Here is a 22,095-nt window from a genome sequence, read left to right as displayed (position 1 = left end):
CATGCCATTTTTAGCCAAAAACAGAGACGGCTGTGTGAACAGGTGTGTTGTCATGGCAGAAGATCCCGTCTCCTGCCTGCCACAAATCAGGTCTTTTGTGATGAACACTGTTGTGCAATCTTCTTAAAACTTCCAAATAAAAGGTTTGATTGATTGTCTGACCTGGGGGAATAATCTCTGAATGAATTACACCCTTAGCATCAAAAAAGTAAATAAGCATTGTTTTAATGTTTGATTTGACTTGATGACATTTTTTCAGCTGGGTGATGATGACGTCTTCCATTGGCTTGACTGTTGCTTTGTTTCTGGGTCATAACCATATCATCATTACCCAACACCAGTAATGACCTTTGACAGAAAATCTGGATCAGTTTCAAGCTGTTGTTTCAAAACACAACATGTTTCAACTTGATGTACCTTTTGATTGCCAGTCAGAAACCAAGGAATAAACTTGGCAGCAACCCTCTTCATTCCCAAATCTTCCATTAAAATTCACTGAACTATGCTCCAGGATAACCCACTAATCTCTGACAGTTGATCAGTGGTTCTTTGATGGTCTGCGAGTGCAAACTCTTGAATCTTTTCAACATATTTGTCAATTTGGGCAGTTAATGGCTGTCCAAAATGAGGTTTGTCATCAGTCAATGTGTCACCATTTTTAAATCAAGCAAACCACTCTTACACTTGAGTTTTTCCCATAGCATCATTTTGGTAAACTGTTCTCAACAGTAAAACAGTTTGAGCAGTATTTTTATTGAGTAGAAAACAAAATTTCACAGCTGCACTTTGTTCAATTAAACTTGGTATCATAAAAAACAAACAAGAACAAAACAATGCTATCAAAAACAATCACTGCAGATGAACAGAACAAGCCATGGTGGTAACACAGGCGGCACTGAACTGGCAATAAGTTGCGCTATACACACCTAGTGGGCGAAATGTGTACTACAGAAGCCCCGCCCACAGCAATGTTATTGTGTTGGTTTTGTGTGTGTGTGTGTGTGTGTGTGTGTGTGTGTGTGTGTGTGTGTACCCCCTCATAATGTCAGTAGTCACAATGTCCAGGGCCTTCAAGGCCTTAATCAGATGTGTACAGGATGATGGCTGAGTACAACATATTTTTCTTGCAACACATTTTTGAGCAACGAAGACTTCCTTTGTTAAAGAATATTTATCCTAGAACATTATTCCATATGACACTATTGAATGAAAATATGGAAAATAGTCAATTTACTGTCTTCCTGCCCCCAATATTTGCAATGATTCTGATTGTAAACGTGGTTGAGCTACTTATTATTTGCTCACTCTGTCTTATACTCATATTGAGTGTATACTTCTAGATATGCAGAACTGAATATGTTGTGTCATTTGAAAATTGAGACTGAGACCATTTGCAGAAAACCAGTCAATGACACTATTAACATAGTTTACCATTTCTTCTGTTGTTTTTATGCTTGGATTGATTAAAATACTACTGTAATCCCCAAAAAGAACTAACTCTGCTTGTTTTATATTAGACAGAAGATCATTTATGTATATGAGGAACAATAGCGTACCTAAGATTGAGCTATGAGGAACTCTGTACATGATTTCTCCCCAGTCAGTGGAAGCTTCCCTGGTTACACTGGCTGAATTACAAAGTTCAGCTTTCTGGATTCTTTTGGTTAGCTATGGCATTATCCATTGGAAGGCTATACTATTAATTCCATAAACTTCAGTTTATATAGGAGAATATTGTGAGTCACACATTCAAATGCATTAGACAGGTCACAGAAAATACCCATTGGTGCCACTTTGTTATTTAATGCTTGTAAAATCTGATGAGTGAACATGTAAGTGGCATTCTCAGTAGACCAACTCTTCTGAAATTCAAACTGTGATTTACTGAGGAAATTATAGCTACTGAGATTGAATACTATTCTCGAATACATTACCTTCTCAACAAATTTGGAAAATGATGTCAGTAGTGAAGAAAGTCAGAAGTTATTGACATCTGCCGTATCACTTTTATTAAAGAGTGGTTTAACAATGGCATATTTCAGTCTCTCTGGCAAAATGTTTTTTTTTTTTTTTTTTGTTCTATTTTTGGGGAAGGAGACCAGACAGCAAGATCATCGGTCTCATCAGATTAGGGAAGGACGGGGAAGGAAGTCGGCCGCGCCCTTTGAAAGGAACAATCCCGGCATTTGCCTGGAGCGATTTAGGGAAATCATGGAAAACCTAAATCAGGATGCCGGACGCGGGATGGAACCGTCGTCCTCCCGAATGCGAGTCCAGTCTGGCAAAATGCCTTGAGACAGTGATGTATTACATATTTTAGAAAGGACTGGGCTTATTATGTGGGAACAAATCTGTGATACTGTATTGGAAACACCATCAAAACCAGAAGAGATTTTATTTTCAAGAGAATAAGTAATTTTATTAATTTCAGAATGAGATGTTGGTGACACATTGACAGGACTGAATTTTGTGAGAGTTACTTTTTCAACATACTACTGTGACTTTCCTCTTGAACTGTTTATCCCTATACTTCTTACCATATTTAAGAAATGATTGTTAAATATATTTACTATATCTACATCACTACTGTGCAAATCACTTTTAAGTGCCTGGCAGAGGGTTTGTTAAACCACCTTCACAATAATTGTGTGTTATTCCACTCTCAAACAGCTTGTGGAAAAAATGAACACCTATATCTTTGCATGTGACCTCTTATTTCTCTTATTTTTTGTGATGATTGTTTCTCCCTATGTAGGTCAGCATCAACAAAATATTTTCGAATGCAGAGGAGAAAATCAGTGATTTAAATTTCATGTGAATATCCTGCTGCAATGAGAAACACCTTTGTATTAATGATGTCCATCACAAACCCTATATCATGACCATGACACTCTCTCCCCTATTTTTCGATAATACAAAACATGCTGCCCTTCTTTTAACTTTCTTGATGTACTACATTAATCCTCTCTGGTAAGGATCCCATACAGTGCAGCAGTACTCCAAAAGAGGATGGACAAGCGTAGTGTATGTAGTCTCTTTAGTAGATCTGCTTGATCTTCAATTAAAATGTGGGATCCTGCCTGAAACCCAGGCACAGGTATTTTTAATCAAATGAAACTATATGGTTCTAGGAGCCTTTCTAAGCCTCAAACATCTATGAGCCACCATTTCATTTGATGATGGGGTGTTACCCCAACATATTTGGACAGCCTCTGCAATGCTGTTACTTTTTAGGGGGAATACCAAGTGGGCTGAGGCATCAGTGGGAATTTGGATTGAGGGAGGGGGTATGCTAGGTAGTCTGTAGAGTTGAGTAAAGCCACTGTGCCAGGGTGGCACAGTTGTTGGTTCAATGCAATTGTTTAGTGAGCAGGAGAGCGAGGTTCATATTCCAGCCTTGGTACAAATTTGAAATTAAATTGTAGGATCCAAATAATGTGTACAGTTCATTTTTTCTTATCATAACCCTTCTGAAGTTCTACACTGAAATAACCAGAGGGTATTCACTGCATGCTGCTGTCTGACAGATAGCACAGTAAGGAATCCAAAATTTCCCAGTGGGGGATCTATGTACAGTTGCAATTAAAAGCAAACTATTTTTCAGAATTAATTCACAAGCACACATTTCTGTGTGTTAATCACTACAAAATTTACTTGTCTGAATGTTTTTGAATTTGCATTTTGTTGTAATATATGTAACAACTCCTCTTTTATCCATATTAGTTGTTGTTGTTGTTGCTGTTGTGGTCTTCAGTCCAGAGACTGGGTTGATGCAGCTTTCCAAGCTACTCTATCCTGTGCAAGCTTCTTCATTTCCAAGTACTTACTGCAACCTACATTCCTAGTCAAAATGTGCCACAAATTTCTCTTCACCCCAATTCTGTTCAGTACTTCCTCATTAGTTACGTAATCTACCCATCTAATCTTCAGCATTCTTCTGTAGCACCACATTTCAAAAGCTTCTATTGTCTTCTTGTCTAAACTACTTATCACCCATGTTTTACTTCCATACAGGGCTACACTCCATACAAATGCTTTCAGAAAAGACTTCCTGACACTTAAATCTACACTCGATGTTAACAAGTTTCTCTTCTTCAGAAACGCTTTCCTTGCCATTGCCATTCAACATTTTATATCCTCTCTACTTTGGCCATTACGAGTTATTTCGCTCCCCAAATAGCAAAACTCATCTACTACTTTAAGTGTTTCATTTCCTAAACTAATTCCCTCAGTATCACTCAATTTAATACTACTACATTCCATTATTCTCGTTTTGCTTTTGCTGATATTCATCTAATATCCTCCTTTCAAGACACTGTCCATTGCATTCAATGGCTCTTCCAGGTCCTTTGCTGTCTGACAGAATTACAATGTCATTGGCAAACCTCAAAGGTTTTATTTATTCTCCATGAATTTTAATTCCTACTCCAAATTTTTATTTTGTTTCCTTTACTGCTTGCTCAATATACAGATTGAGGAACAGTGGGTATAGGCTATAACCCTGTCTCTTTCCCGTCCCAACCACTGGTTCTCTTTCACATCGTTTGACTTGTATAACTGCCATTTGGTTTCTGTACAAATTGCAAATAGCTTTTTTCTCCCTGTATTTCACCTCTGCCATCTTCAGAATTTGAAAGAGAGTATTCCAGTCAACATTGTGAAAAGCTTTTCTTAGTTTACAAATGCTAGAAAGGTAGGTTTGCCTTTCCTTAATCTGCATTCTAAGGTAAGTTGTAGGGTCAGTATTGCCTGACTTGTTCCAGCATTTCCATGGAATCCAAACTGAGGTCAGATTCTACCAGTTCTTCCATTCCTCTGTAAAGAATTCATGTTAGTATTTGCAGCCATGACTTATTCAACTGATAGTTCAGTAATTTTCACGCCTGTCAACACCTGCTTTCTTTGGGATTGGAATTATTATATTCTTCTTGAAGTCTGAAGGTATATTGCCTGTCTCTTACATCTTGCTCACCAGATAGAAGAGTTTTGTCATTGCTGGCTCTCCCAGTGCTATCAGTAGCTCTAACAGAATGTTGTCTACTCCTTCCACCTTTCTGCTTTCCCTTCTTTGCTTAGAACTGGTTTTCCATCTGAGTTCTTGGTATTCATACAGGTGATTCTCTTTTCTCCAAAGGTCTCTTTAATTTTCCTGTAGGCAATATCTATCTTACCCCTGGTAATATATGCCTCTACATCCTTACATTTGTCCTCTAGCCATCCCTGCTTAGCCATTTTGCACTTCCTGTTGGTCTCATTTTTGAGACGTTTGTACTCCTTTTTGCCTGTTTCATTTACTGCATTTTTCTATTTTCTCCTTTCATCAATTAAATTAAATATCTCTTCTGTTACCCAAGGATTTCAGCTAGCCTTCATCTTTTTACCTACTTGATCCTCTGCTGCCTTCACTATTTCATCTCTCAGAGCTACCCATTCTGCTTCTACTGTATGTCTTTCTCCCCATATTTGTCAACTGTTCCCTAACGCTCTCTCTGTAACTCTCTACAAACTGCTGTTCTTTCAGTTTATCCAGGTCCCATCTCCTTAAATTCCCACCTTTTTGTAGTTTCTTCAGTTTTAATATACAGCTCATAACCAACAGATTGTGGTCAGAGTCCACATCTGACCCTGGAAATGTCTTACAATTTAAAACCTGGTACTTAAATCCCTGTCTTACCATTATGTAATCTATTTGAAACCTTCCAGTGTCTCCATGCCGCTTCCACGTATATAACCTTCTATCATGATTCTTAAACCAAGTATTAGGCTATCATTAAGTTATGCCCTGTGCAAAATTCTACCAGGCAGCTTCCTCTCTCATTCCTTACCCCCATTCCATATGAACTCACTACTTTTCCTTCTCTTCTACTGTCAAAGTTCAGTCCCCCATGACTATTAAATTTTTGTCTCCCTTCAGTATCTGAATAATTTCCTTTATCTCTTCGTACATCTCCTCAATCTCTTCATAATCTGCAGAGCTATTTGGCATATAAACTTGTAGTGCTGTGGTAGGCATGGGCTTCATGTCTAACTTGGCTACAATAATGTGTTCACTATGCTGTTCATAGTAGCTTACCTGCGTTCTTATTTTTTCATTCAATATTAAACCTACTTCTGCATTACCCCTATTTGATTTTGTATTTGTAACCCTGTATTCACCTGACCAGAAGTCTTGCTCCTCCTGCCACTGAACTTTACTGATTCCCACTATATCTAACTTTAACCTATCCATTTCCCTTTTTAAATTTTCTAACCTACCTCCCCGAATAAGGGATCTGACATTCCACGCTCTGATTCGTAATACACCGGTTTTCTTTCTCCTGATAATGATGTCCTCCTGAGTAGGTCCCGCCCAGAGATCCGAATGGGGGATTATTTTACCTCCAGAATATTTTACCCAAGAGGACATTACCATCATTTAACCATACAGTAAAGCTACATGCCCTTGGGAAAAATTGTGGCTGTAGTTTCCCTTTGCTTTCAGCTGTTCACAGTACCATCACAGCAAGGCTGTTTTGGTTAATGTTACAAGGACAGATCAGTCAATCATCCAGACTGTTGCCCCATCAACTACTGAAAAGGCTGTTGCCTCTCTTCAGGAACCCCACATTTGTCTGGCCTATCAACAGATACCCCTCCGTTGTGGTTGCACCTGCAATACGGCTATCAGTATCGCTGATGCATGCATTCATGCACGCCTCCCCACTAACAGCAATGTTCCATGGTTAATGGGTGGGGGGGGGGGGGGAGGAGGGAGGGGGGTTCATGTTAGTTATACATGAGTAAAATGCTAGTGTGTAATCTCTTATATTTAACTTCTCTAACCCTGTGTTTGTGTCTGCTATAAGCCTGTTTCCAATACCTGGATTCATGCTGTGGCACCAGGTCGCCAGTGGGCAACACTTCAAATCATCTGTCAATGGCACCTGCATAGGCCAGCGACAAGAGGCTGCCAGCAGTGGGTCACAGAACTTGCACACATGGCAAGGCAGCTGCCGTGCCACCTACTGGAAACCTACTTGTATCAACTCCTATGTTTGTAGTTCATTTGTATTTGGATGAATAAACTGAGGTTAATTGGGGCTGCATTGTTATATATATCTCAGATTAAGACAATGTGGTTCTCAGATAGGCAAAGGACATCTATTTCTTCAGAGTTCCCTGAATCTTTGAAGCAGACAAGAAGCTCGGATCTTGCGTTATGTGATGGTGGCCCCTCACACATTTTCTGCAAAAGCTCAGGTGACCTATTTTTTTCCCTCTCTTATTTAGGTGTAGGCTGTGTCTACTACATACCATCTCTCAATTGTAACAACAGACACTGCACTAATGTGTTCCTTAACATTCAGTATGACATCCACCAGAATTGTGAGAGTTTAAAACAATGGAAGCCTGTCTCCAAGATGATTATTGTTTATGGGTGAAAAATATTGCATATTTCAGATTAATACAATTATGAGCAGATTTATGAAAGTTAATGCATACATGACCAAAAGACAATTATTATTAAATGCTAACATGCTGGCTTAAGTTATGTTATTAGTAACTTAGCTGCTGTGTAAAATCCTTAGAATGTTTGTGAGAAACTACAGTATAAAAGGGAAAAGCTGTGAAGAAATAAAGATCTCGAAACAGAGATACATTTATAAACATTTTTATCTTATTTCCTTTGTACGTTTCCAGATTTCAGTTGTAAATGTATTTTAAAAAAACTGTGACTTATCCAAATAATAATTAAAAATGTTAATTTCAGACCCAGTCTTGAAACGATTACTATTATGTCTCCATTATTATCAAGTGAGACATCCAATACTGAAGCATTACTCAGTTTATCATCTGTGGTTCATACATACTGCAAGAAGAATAGTGGTTGTGGAAATGCTACTCAAGTACAGGACACTGTCTCACACCTACAAGAACTGGTGCTAAGTGGTTGTCAAAATACAAGAAATAACAAGATTCCATACTCTCAGGTAAAGTGTGAAGAATTGTCATGTATGATGTTAAATATTCATTTTCATACATACATCATATGAGTTACTATATAATATACATTTTGAGTTAACAAGATGCTGGGAAAACATTAATTTATTGGTGTAATAATACACAGATATAAACAATAGAATATTAGATTTATTTTTATTTTATTTACTTGTCAAGTTAAGTAGGACCAATTTGAGGAGCAAATCTCCAAGGTCATGGAATGTGTCAGCACATGAAATTACAACATAAAAGTAATAACAGATAAAAATAAATGTTCATGAAGCCAGAAAAAGTCAGTCCATTAGTTTAAGTAAGCGCAATCAACAATACAGTAAGAATTAGCTTAATTTTTCAAGGAACTCATCAACAGAATAGAAGGAGTGACCCATGAGGAAACCCTTCAGTTTTGATTTGAAAGCGTGTGGATTACTGCCAAGATTTTTTAATTTATTTTTAAGTGGTAGCTAACTGAAAATGGATGCAGCAGTATACTGCACACCTTTCTGCACAAGAGTTAAAGAAGTCCAATCCAAATGCAGCTTTGATTTCTGCCGAGTATTAACTGAGTGAAAGCTGCTTATTTTTGGGAATAAGCTAATGTTGTTAACAAGAAATGTCAGTAAGTAATATAAATATATCGAGAGGACAATGTCAAAATACCCAGACTCGTGAACAGGGGTCAACAAGTGGTTCGTGAACTTACACCACTTATTGCCAGAACCACCCATTTCTGAGCCAAAAATATCCTTTTAGAATGGGAAGAGTTACCCTAAAATATAATACCATATGATGTAAGTGAATGAAAATAAGCAAAGTAGACTAATTTTCATGTCGAACGATCGCTCACTTGTGATACCGTTCGAATAGTAAAAATGGCAGTATTAAGTCTTTGAACAAGATCCTGAGTGTGGGATTTCCATGACAGCTTACTATCTATCTGAACACCTAGAAATTTGAACTGTTCAGTTTCACTTATCATATGCCCATTCTGTGAAATTAAAACGTCAGGTTTTGTTGACTTGTGTGTTAGAATCTGTAAAAACTGAGTCTTACTGTGATTTAGCATTAGTCTGTTTTCTACAGGCCATGAACTTAGGTCATCTACTGCACTATTTCCAACCGAGCCTATGTTGCAAACAACATCCTTTACTATCATGCTAGTGTCATCAGCAAACAGAAATTTTTTAGAGTTACCCATAATACTGGAGGGCATATCATTTGTGCAAATAAGGACCAGGAGTGGTCCTAACACTGATCCCTGGGCACCCTGCACTTGACAGTAACCCACTCAGACCCCACATCACAGCCATTATCAACATTGTGAATAATGACATTTTACTGCCTGTTGCTAAAGTAAGAGGCGAACCAATTGTGAGCTACTCCCCGTATTCCGTAATGGTCTCACTTCTGGAGCAATATTTTGTGATCAACACAATCAAATGCCTTAGTTAAATCAAAAATATGCCAAGTGTTCAAAACCTTATGTTTAGCCTATCCAGTACCTCACAGAGAAAAGAGAATATAGCATTTTAGTTGTTAAACGACTTCTAAAGCTGAACTGTACATTTGATAGCAAATCGTGTGATATAAAATGATCAATTATCATTACATACACAGCCTTTTCAACAACCTTTGCAAACACTGATGGCATAGAAATAGGTCTTCAAATGGTTCAAATGGCTCTGGGCACTACGGGACGTAACATCTGAGGTCATCAGTCTCCTAGAACTTAGAACTACTTAAACCTAACTAATCTAAGGAAAATCACACACATCCATGCCCGAGGCAAGATTCGAACCTGCAACTGTAGCGGTCGCGCAGGTCCAGACTGAAGTGCCTAGAAGTGCTTGGCCGCACCGGCCAGCAGAAATAGATCTGAAATTATCTACATTATCTCTTTCTCCCTTTTTATAAAGTGGCTTTACTACTGAGTATTTTAATCGCTCAGGAAACTGACAATTCCTAAAGGAAAAATTACAAATATGGCTGAATACAGGGCTAATATATGCAGGACAATACTTTAATATTCTGCTAGTCACTCCATCATAACCATGAGAGTCCTTAGTCTTCAGTGATTTAATTATTGACTCAATCTCCCTCTTGCCTGTATCACAGAGGAGTATTTCAGACATCAATCTCGGAAAGGCATTTGCCAAGAAAGTTACATGAGTTCCTGTAGTAACTAAATTTTTATTTAATTCACCAGCAATGCTCAGAAAATGATTGTTAAATACTGTACAAATATCTGATTTATCAGTAAAAGATATACACTCCTGGAAATTGAAATAAGAACACCATGAATTCATTGTCCCAGCAAGGGGAAATTTTATTGACACATTCCTGGGGTCAGATACATCACATGATCACACTGACAGAACCACAGGCACATAGACACAGGCAACAGAGCATGCACAATGTCGGCACTAGTACAGTGTATATCCACCTTTCGCAGCAATGCAGGCTGCTATTCTCCCATGGAGACGATCGTAGAGATGCTGGATGTAGTCCTGTGGAACGGCTTGCCATGCCATTTCCACCTGGCGCCTCAGTTGGACCAGCGTTCGTGCTGGACGTGCAGACCGCATGAGACGACGCTTCATCCAGTCCCAAACATGCTCAATGGGGGACAGATCCGGAGATCTTGCTGGCCAGGGTAGTTGACTTACACCTTCTAGAGCACGTTGGGTGGCACGGGATACATGTGGACATGCATTGTCCTGTTGGAACAGCAAGTTCCCTTGCCGGTCTAGGAATGGTAGAACGATGGGTTCGATGACGGTTTGGATGTACCGTCCACTATTCAGTGTCCCCTCGACGATCACCAGTGGTGTACGGCCAGTGTAGGAGATCGCTCCCCACACCATGATGCCGGGTGTGTGCCCTGTGTGCCTCGGTCGTATGCAGTCCTGATTGTGGCGCTCACCTGCACGGCGCCAAACACGCATACGACCATCATTGGCACCAAGGCAGAAGCGACTCTCATCGCTGAAGACGACACGTCTCCATTCGTCCCTCCATTCACCCCTGTCGCGACACCACTGGAGGCAGGCTGCACGATGTTGGGGCGTGAGCGGAAGACGGCCTAACGGTGTGCGGGACCGTAGCCCAGCTTCATGGAGACGGTTGCGAATGGTCCTCGCCGATATCCCAGGAGCAACAGTGTCCCTAATTTGCTGGGAAGTGGCAGTGCGGTCCCCTACGGCACTGCGTAGGATCCTACGGTCTTGGCGTGCATCCGTGCGTCGCTGCGGTCCGGTCCCAGGTCGACGGGCACGTGCACCTTCCGCCGACCACTGGCGACAACATGGATGTACTGTGGAGACCTCACGCCCCACGTGTTGAGCAATTCGGCGGTACGTCCACCCGGCCTCCCGCATGCCCACTATACGCCCTCGCTCAAAGTCCGTCAACTGCACATACGGTTCACGTCCACGCTGTCGCGGCATGCTACCAGTGTTAAAGACTGCGATGGAGCTCCGTATGCCATGGCAAACTGGCTGTCACTGACGGTGGCGGTGCACAAATGCTGTGCAGCTAGCGCCATTCGACGGCCAACACCGCGGTTCCTGGTGTGTCCGCTGTGCCGTGCGTGTGATCATTGCTTGTACAGCCCTCTCGCAGTGTCCGGAGCAAGTATGATGGGTCTGACACACCGGTGTCAATGTGTTCTTTTTTCCATTTCCAGGAGTGTATTTTTACTATGAACTGACTTTATATTGTTGACCTTGTGCTGCTGACCAGACACTTCCTTCACAACTGAGCACATGGTTTTAATTTTATCCTGTGAATTAGCTATTCTATTTGCATACCACATACTATTTGCCTTTCTAATAACATTTTTAAGCACCTTACAATACTGTTTGTAATGGGCTACTGTAGCTTGATTGTGACTACTTCTAACATTTTGATGTAATTCCCGCTGTGTTCTGCAAGATATCCTTATCCCACTAGTCAGCCACCCGGGCTGCCTATTACTGCTAGTATCCCATTTGGAATGTTCCAATGGAAAGCAAATCTGAAAAAGCATGAGAAATGTGTTAAGGAAAGCATTGTATATATCACATATGTTCTACATCTACATCCATACTCCGCAAGCCACCTGATGGTGTGTGGCGGAGGGTACCCTGAGTACCTCTATCAGTTCTCCCTTCTATTCCAGTCTCGTATTGTTCATGGAAAGAAGGATTGTTGGTATGCTTCTGTGTGGGCTCTAATCTCTCTGATTTTATCCTCATGGTCTCTTCGCAAGATATACGTAGGAGCGAGCAATATACTGCTTGACTCTTCGGTGAAGGTATGTTCTCGAAACTTTAACAAAAGCCCGTACCGACCTACTGAGCGTCTCTCCTGCAGAGTCTTCCACTGGAGTTTATTTATCATCTCTGTAACACTTTTGCGATTACTAAATGATCCTGTAATGAAGCGCGCTGCTCTCCGTTGGATCTTCTCTATCTCTTCTATCAACCCTATCTGGTACAGATCCCACATTGCTGAGCAGTATTCAAGCAGTGGGTGAACAAGCATACTGTAACCTACTTCCTTTGTTTTCAGACTGCATTTCCTTAGTATTCTTCCAATGAATCTCAGTCTGGCATCTGCTTTACCGACGATCAACTTTATATGATCATTCCAATTTGAATCACTCCTAATGCATACGCCCAGATAATTTATGGAATTAACTGCTTCCAGATGCTGACCTGCTATTTTTTAGCTAAATGATAAGGGATCTATCTTTCTGTGTATTCACAGCGCATTACACTTGTCTACATTGAGATTGAATTGCCATTCCCTGCACCATGCATCAATTCGCTGCAGATCCTCCTGCATTTCAGTACAATTTTCCATTGTTATAACCTCTCGATACACCACAGCATCATCTGCAAAAAGCCTCACTGAACTTCCGATGTCATCCACAAGGTCATTTATGTATATTGTGAAGAACAACGGTCCTATGACACTCCCCTGTGGCACACCTGAAATCACTCTTACTTCGGAAGACTTCTCTCCATTGAGAATGACATGCTGCGTTCTGTTATCTAGGAACTCTTCAATCCAATCACACAATTGGTCTGATAGTCCATATGCTCTTACTTTGTTCATTAAATGACTGCGGGGGACTGTATCGAACGCCTTGCGGAAGTCAAGAAACACGGCATCTACCTGTGAACCCGTGTCTATGGCCCTCTGAGTCTCGTGGACGAATAGCGCGAGCTGCATTTCACACAACTGTCTTTTTCGAAACCCATGCTGATTCCTACAGAGTAGATTTCTAGTCTCCAGAAAAGTCAATATACTTGAACATAATACGTGTTCCAAACTTCTACAACTAATCGACGTTAGAGATATAGGTGTTTAGTTGTGCACATGTGTTCGACATCCATTCTTGAAAACGGGGATGACCTGTGCCCTTTTCCAATCCTTTGGAACGACACACTCTTCTGGAGACCTACAGTCTCTAGGGGGGCAAGTTCCTTCGCGTACTCTGTGTAAAATCGAACTGGTATCCCATCAGGTCCAGCGGCCTTTCCTCTTTTGAGCGATTTTAATTGTTTCTCTATCCCTCTGTTGTCTATTTTGATATCTACTGTTTTGTCATCTGTATGACAATCTAGGGAAGGAACTACAGTGCAGTCTTCCTCTGTGAAACAGCTTTGGAAAAAGACATTTAGTATTTCAGCCTTTAGTCTGTCATCCTCTGTTTCAGTACCATTTTGGTCGCAGAGTGTCTGGACATTTTGTTTTGATCCACCTACCGCTTTGACATAAGACCAAAATTTCTTAGGGTTTTCTGCCAAGTCAGTACATAGAACTTTACTTTCGAATTCATTGAACGCATCTCGCATAGCCCTCCTCACACTACATTTCGCTTCGCGTAATTTTTGTTTGTCTGCAAGGCTTTGGCTATGTTTATGTTTGCTGTGAAGTTCCCTTTGCTTCCACAGCAGTTTTCTAACTCGGTTGTTGTACCACGGTGGCTCGGCACTATAAACACCCTGTCACTCTTGTTCCTTGACAAGGTATAAAAAACTCTCTATTGCTGTTGAATTAACTTTCCTACATAGTTTGTAATTAAATATTACATTGTTTTGAGTACAAAAGCCTTTTAGTGTGAAAAATTTGTGCATCATTGTCTCAAAGGTCACTCACACTTTTACTAACAAAATGCCCATCTAGTAATGAAGAATGAATAAAAATATTGTCTATGGCTGCAGTGTTGTTCCCCTGCACCCTAGTTGGAAAAAAAAGGAGATCCACCAACAACATTTTTCTTGCACCATCACATACAAAATTTATATTGAAGTCACCACATATAACTAGTTTGTCGTACTTCCTACAATGTGAATCAAGAACCCTCTAGCTTGAGCAGAAATGCTCTGAAGTTGAAGTTAGGGGACCTATAAAAAACAACAATTAGAAGTTTAATTTCACTAAATTCCACTGCCCCTGCACATTATTCAAATATCTGTTCAGTGCAGTGTTGTGATAAGTCTATTGACTCAAATGGAATACTGTTTTTTACGTACATAGCCGCTGCCCCACCCTGCAAGGAGCTCCTTGAGAAACAGCCATCTAATCTGTATCCTTGTAAAGGAAGCCTCTGAATTGTCAAATTATTTAAGTGATGCTCTGATATACCAATAATTTCAGTCAACATCTATAAGCAGTTCACTAACTTTATCTCTAATGCCTCTTATATTTTGATGAAATCTCCTAATTCCTTCTCTGCTTGGGAATGTTACATCCTTGGAAGGTGAGCCCTTAGTTAGAGGTTTAGTTTAAGCAATTATACCTATCAGCTGACTTCAATCTAAAAAATGTCCAGCTCTGACACCAACTACTACAGGAATTTTTCCATGAGTGACCCCACCACCACCACCACCACCACCACCACCCACTACACTGTGACCAATAAGCTTAGCCAGCCCCCCCTTCCCATACCTATTGAGGTGCAGGCCATGCCTGGTGAAACCCGATCTACTGATAGACACAACTGGCACCACTGGGATGTGACCCATGCCCTCTGCCATCAGCACTCTCCCCAGCCCCATGTTAATGTGCCTAACAGCCACATTAAGGTGAGGCCAATAATGATGCTGAAACAGTTGCACGAAATGCACGTTAGTGCCACCAGTTTGAGTAGCTATCTTTACCAGGTCACCACCTACTTCATATTCCCCATCCCTATCAAGACTGTTCACTGCTTCACTCACTATCACTACCCGATCCTCCTTCATAAAATTCCTACATAACTCCCCTATGCTGTCAGTCACTTGAGCCAGCCCTGCACTAGGCTTCACAATGCTGGTGACCTGGTACTCATGCCCCAACACTTCCTGCAACTCCTGGCCCACACCTCTACCATGAGAACTACCTAGCAGCAGAACCTTCTCCTTTCTACTAGACTTTGAAACTAACCTAGGCCCCCTTATTGCTGAGGACTGATGCATGTTCCCTACATCTACAGCTACATGAGGCTCCTCTCCACTCAACTCTGACAGTTGGTCAAATCTATTGCATACATGCAAAGTAAAACTGTCTGAATACCTCCTCTTCCTAGCTGCCTTCTTGCCAACTGCCAGTTCCCATTCCTCACCACTCTTCACGCTATCAAGTTCCTCCATTGTGCATTGTAACTGCACCTGAAGGGCACAGATCTTACTCTCCTGCTCCTCTGTCAACTTATTTCTACTACAGATTCTGCATTCCCAGGAAGGGAGCTCACTAAAATGACCATTGGCTTCCCCACTGCATTCCCTCCAGTGAAAATACTTTGAACAAATCCCGCACTGCAACCCACTACTCACAAACCTACGACAGAGCCCACACTTCTCACTCATGGTAAAATTTCACAGTTACTGAAAAAAGCTATACATCTGTAAAAGTTCAGTTACACCAGTAGAACTATTTATAGAACTAACAATAATGGACTCAAAATTCTCTGCCTACTAAGAAAGTAACTACTTGTATTAATACTACTACACCACAGCTAATACCAATACCAACAAAACTTCACAAAATTATTATCTAAAACCAAAAAATTCAAATGGCCACTGGGACACTAAAGGAAGTTAAAACACTAAATTAAAATTTTACTGAAATATTTCACTAGAAACAATAAGAAACATCACTTGAAAACTAAAGCAAGAAATTTACTAAACGACTTCAATGCACAGAAAACTGAAAAACACAGTGAGTGAACGATTCCAAAAGTTTGTTAAATCATTATTTTGCCACAAACGGCATGAAACACCTCTGAAAATTATTATATTTAATAACTGTATAACAGTGCACAAATAAGTTTGTCAGTACTTAACTTTATAACCACTACAGCTGCAATGCACACTGCAAAATTCGCCACATGTCAAATTAAATATTAACAAAGCTTATAATTTTGGAAGGTGTACTCATCCATTTGCTTTATATCTGCTGCTGCCACAAGCTCATGTTGTCAACTGTAACATGGTTTTTACACGATGAATGATCAATACAAACATTTCGTTTCAGAGCCTTTATTCTAAATCACGTCATAATTATACTGACACGCTTACAACACTGACGCACATCTTACTTAAGCAATTACCTGCTTCTTGCAAAATATCTTCTAAGACACTGCTCCCCACTAACATTTACACCATTCTGATTATTTACGTCGACCTCCCTGTTTTCCTCCATATTAACAAAGATAACGAAAAATTTTCAAACAAAAAATAACTAACTAAATAAATAAAAATAAAATTTGCACTTACAGTACTTTTCTTCTTCTATACTTTTTTGATTACTTCAGTTTACCTCATTTTTGGCAATTATCATTACGTTCTTCGTATTGTAGTGCTGCAGATTACTGTCTCATTGTCTTTTTTTCATGCAACCCTCAAATACAATATAGAACTACAAACTTTTTTCTGAAACAAAATGTAAGATTAATTTACAGAATCATGACATATTTCAACTCCATTCACCACAGATTTGGAGACAAACACTGATGAGGGAGAATGGGGATGGGAGAAAGTGAGAGAGAGGGGGGGCAGGAAGGGTGGCAAACAGAAATAGAAAAGAAAGGTGGACATTTGAGAAGAAATGGAGGGGCAAAGTACAGAAAGCTAATGCAATGTAAGAACGGATGAGTAGAAAGTGCTTAGTACTAGTCTGCAAGTCAGTCCACATATTTGAAGTTTGGAACCACTGGTGCTAATGGAGGTTCTGAATGCCACAAGTATTGAAACAAGTGCTCAGGTTCCTGTTGTATTTGGTAGCACAGTCAACAGCTTGGTGGGTCAAGTTGATATAATATGTTGATTGAAATTTGCATCTGTTTGGAGGTCAGTTGGTAGACTACATGTGTGCCCTCACATTATAAGAATATTAGTAGAATGGTTGAAAAATTTGTTGGGAAAAATGAGATTTTGCGAATTTTGATTCATTTTCTGCACATGAATTGTTGTAGAAAATTATATATTCTAATCATTTGCACCACTGCCTGACATTGGTAGAAGAAGTAATTTTTTTGGATCATTAGCACAAGTGAAATGGTGACCAATGAGAACATAAGAACAGTATTACTCTAGTTTTTATGGCTGAAATAACAGACAAGGTATCACATTTTATTCTTCATTACAGGTAAAACTGTATGGTTTTAGGGAGGGTTCAGGCTGTATTTTGTCTAAAACTGAAAAATGTTTCAGTGAAATAACTGACACCTTTTACCAGAGTCCTTCCCATTTCATGGGCTATTGAAAGTGATAAAAGATTGTAAATTACTTAAATTTACAAACAAACTTCAGTTACTTCAACACCTATGTAGATAAAGGAAAGGTATGAGCTTTAACTGTGCAAAACATATCAATCTTTTTTGTGTATAATTACTTGTTGTTGTTGTTGTGGTCTTCAGTCCTGAGACTGGTTTGATGCAGCTCTCCATGCTACTCTATCCTGTGCAAGCTTTTTCATCTCCCAGTACCTACTGCAACCTACATCCTTCTGAATCTGCTTAGTGTATTCATCTCTTGGTCTCCCCCTACGATTTTTACCCTCCACGCTGCCCTCCAATACTAAATTGGTGATCCCTTGATGCCTCAGAACATGTCCTACCAACCGATCCCTTCTTCTGGTCAAGTTGTGCCACAAACTTCTCTTCTCCCCAATCCTATTCAATACTTCCTCATTAGTTATGTGATCTACCCATCTAATCTTCAGCGTTCTTCTGTAGCACCACATTTCGAAAGCTTCTATTCTCTTCTTGTCCAAACTATTTATCGTCCATGTTTCACTTCCATACATGGCTACACTCCATACGAATACTTTCAGAAATGACTTCCTGACACTTAAATCAATACTGGATGTTAACAAATTTCTCTTCTTCAGAAACGCTTTCCTTGCCATTGCCAGCCTACATTTTATATTCTCTCTACTTCGACCATCATCAGTTATTTTGCTCCCCAAATAGCAAAACTCCTTTACTACTTTAAGTGCCTCATTTCCTAATCTAATTCCCTCAGCATCACCCGACTTAGTTAGACTACATTCCATTATCATTGTTTTGCTTTTGTTGATATTCATCTTATATCCTCCTTTCAAGACACTGTCCATTCCATTCAACTGCTCTTCCAAGTCCTTTGCTGTCTCTGACAGAATTACAATGTCATCGGCGAACCTCAAAGTTTTTATTTCTTCTCCATGAATTTTAATACCTACTCCGAATTTTTCTTTTGTTTCCTTTACTGCTTGCTCAATATACAGATTGAACAACATCGGGGACAGGCTACAACCCTGTCTTACTCCCTTCCCAACCACTGCTTCCCTTTCATGTCCCTCGACTCTTATAACTGCCATCTGGTTTCTGTACAAATTGTAAATAGCCTTTCGCTCCCTGTATTTTACCCCTGCCACCTTACTTACTTACACCTTACTTATAATTACTTATTAAACACAAATTGGGCACCTTTAATGAAATGGATGTGTGTGCTACAAGTATATAAAGCTGGACTAAGTCACTCACTAATGAAACAAGATCAGTGATCACAATTTTATTCTCTTAAACGATCAAAACTATGCAAACAGATGATTCAGACACTTATTTGAGTGGCAGAAAAATCATTATTTTGTGGAAAGTTCATTAAAAGATAAATTTTTGAGTAAAATACATTGGGGAGCTCAAAAGTTAATGAAAGATAGTCAGACTTTAACTAAATATAAAAGGACCAGTATCACAGTTACACAAAGATGGAACAGTGAATTAGCCTCAACTTTGTTGATGGAACCTTTCTGGAATTTACTTCCAATCATTTAGGGAAACTTCAGATAACTTACATCAAAATAATCTGATGAGCATTTGAACCAAGTTTCTTGACACAGTATTATCAAAAGAACAGACTGCTACTTGTCATATAGAGGAGCTATTGTGTTGCAGACAGGCACATTAAAAAGACTGATTATGCCAAAGCCCTTCTTCTTAAGTAGACAACATGTGCACATTCATGCAAGCACAACTCACACAAACATGACCCCAGTCTCTGGACACAGAGGCCAGACTGTGAGTAACTATGTGTGAAGGGAGTAGCAATCTGTGTGTTGGGGGTAAGGGAGAGGCTGGGGCAAGGGCGGGAAGGGATAACAGGGTAGAGGTGGGGGATGGTAAAGTGCTGCTTGGGAGAACATGCGGGGAAGTCATGAGGACAGGGTAGGGCAGCTATGTTCAATCAGGAGGTCAGACAGGAAGGAGGAGGAGGGGGGGGAATCAGGAAAGGAGAGAAGTAGAGGAAGGTGTGTGTGTGTGGGGGGGGGGGGGGGAGTGAGAGTAAGAGAGAGAGAGACTAGAGGGTACATTGGTGGAATAGAAGGCTGTGTGCTGCTGGAGTGGTATCCGGGAATGGGGTAGGTGGGTGAAGGACAGGAACTGAGGAAGACTGAGGCCAGGGAGGTTATGAGAACTTAGGAGACTTAAGATATAGTTAAATTCCTGGATTTGTATGTATTGTTTTACTGTAGAATTTCCTTGCATATAGAGTGTGTCCCATGAAGGATTTGACAGGAATGATCATTCAAAGCAAAGGAGGGCTTTTAGACATGGCCTCTAAAATTCATATATTAAGAGCTATGAGCACATGTTCGTCTTTGGTACTGTGAAACAGATCTCTTCTACTGGAGGATGAAGAAGTGCTCATAGCTCTTTATGTATACATTTTAGAGCACATCTTTACTAGGCTATTTTGCTTCATTCCCATTATATCCCTCAATATTGTCCATTTCTCTGGGGACAACCTGTATATTTTATTGATGCAGAATTGTAATTCTCATTTGGTTGCATGTAATTCAGATTACGGTGCCTTTACTACAACTTTGTAAATTTCTGGAATAAAAACTGCCACTCATTTTTTGTTTACATCATGATTTTAAACCCTTGCATTGATTTTCGTGGATACTGCCATTTGAATTATTTATATTTTTTTCCAACAAATTGCCTTTCAACTACAGGAATGTAGATTTAGCATGAAGTAATGTACATAATTCCTTGTATTTTACCAAAAATATTGATCTCAAATTTCATATTGTGCATAAAGTAATATAGCCTGTTTCCAACACTGATTCCATTAGCGTATCTTTCCACATTGTACAAGGTGATTTACTAACTGTTGGATTTTTTGAGTGGGAAATAATGCAGTCTAAGATAAGAAAAGTTGTTCCAAAATTATAAGCCCAGTCCATACCTTATTGCAATACCTATCAATGTTTAATAAGAAAAAATCTTCATAGATTTAAAAACTAAATTATAATGCAGCTACAAAGACTACACCTACTGAAGATCTTCAAAATCATTCCAGTTTGGATGTATGTATGACAACATTACAGGAAACACTGTCAAATTAAGTAAATATCCCTGGACTTCTTATATGAAAGTCACAAGTATTCTAGGTATTTCATGAAGATGGCATTTCAGCCAAGTTAGTTTTCACAGGAAGTCTGGTTATGTATTCATGAACATTGTACACTAAATTATCTGGGGACCCATTATATCAAAACTCCTCTTCTATAAGACTGTTAAGTGGAAAACCTCCCAGTAACTGGTGAAATGCATATCTGAAAACTGGATGTTCACTGTTAAAATTCATTTCAGAAAAAGATATAGTTCCTATTTTCATGCTACGAACAATGGATGCTTATATATTAACTGAATTTTGCTTGTTTTAAAAGGAAAATTCACTTGAGCAAACTAAAACCACTATTAGACAGAATGGATGGTAAGAACTTATTTTCAGGGAGTGAAACTCCCAACTACTGCTGATAAATACGTTTAAAAGTAGAAAGATCTATACATAGTTTCTGAACTGGTAGTTTCTTCATCAGAGAGGAAAACAGGTGATGGTTGTTGAAAGTTAAAAAGGAGGGGCAAATCTCTTTAACCCCTATGTGTATAATTATTAATTGTATTCGTCATTCTCCTAATTGTGTCTATTGTAAGTAATGTATCATCTAATTATTTACTTTTATTGTCATTTACTTAATCGTGCAGTGTAACTATCTTGAATTATTTTCATATACTTATTGATGCATATGTAATTACTTCATTGGAGGACACTGATTGCATGTAAAAATGTTTAAAGATGATTAACAGATTTGAATTTTTCAGGTGATAGTTGCTCTTAAAACACTTGGGAACATTGGTGTGAATAATGCAAATTTATCATCTGTTTTGCATAACTGCTTAGAAAATGAAGAACTACCAATGGAACTGAGAGTATCTGCCATTGAAACATACAGGTAATTTGGGGGTCTGTTAATAGCCAGAAAATATTTATTTAGCAGGTAATTTTTGTTACATACAACTGAACACTATAATTATGTTTTAAATAGATAACACTGGACAGTTTCTTTCTGTCTATGGTCCTAGAGTGATTAAGTCAGTGAGATGTTAACAAAGTATGAAAATGGATACAAGAAAAACTTCGCATTGATGAATGTAGACAGATAAAAAACCGGAAATAGTTGTTAGATGTAGCCTTTTGCATAATGAGCCAAAAATTATAACAATGTGAAAGTTGATCAATGGCTGAGTGGGGAGTATTTGGAACTGGAGGAAAAGAATAAATGCTTAAGAGAGTAATAAACAGATAGAGTGAG

General features: G+C 39.4%; 1 protein-coding gene across 1 annotated transcript in view; it reads left to right on the top strand.

The window, feature by feature from the left end:
• Positions 1–22,095, top strand: part of LOC124722172 — an 830,020-nt gene that overhangs the window by 183,575 nt on the left and 624,350 nt on the right. Inside the window, exons 11-12 of the mRNA XM_047247373.1 lie at positions 7,751–7,970; positions 21,605–21,735. Of these exons, the coding sequence (XP_047103329.1) occupies positions 7,751–7,970; positions 21,605–21,735 (351 nt within the window). The remainder of the gene's footprint in view (positions 1–7,750; positions 7,971–21,604; positions 21,736–22,095) is intronic.

This window comes from Schistocerca piceifrons, chromosome X (genome assembly GCF_021461385.2).
Source record: "Schistocerca piceifrons isolate TAMUIC-IGC-003096 chromosome X, iqSchPice1.1, whole genome shotgun sequence".
NCBI lineage: Eukaryota > Metazoa > Arthropoda > Insecta > Orthoptera > Acrididae > Schistocerca > Schistocerca piceifrons.
The sequence above is the reverse complement of the archived record's forward strand: the minus strand, read 5'-3'. Positions and strand labels throughout refer to the sequence as shown.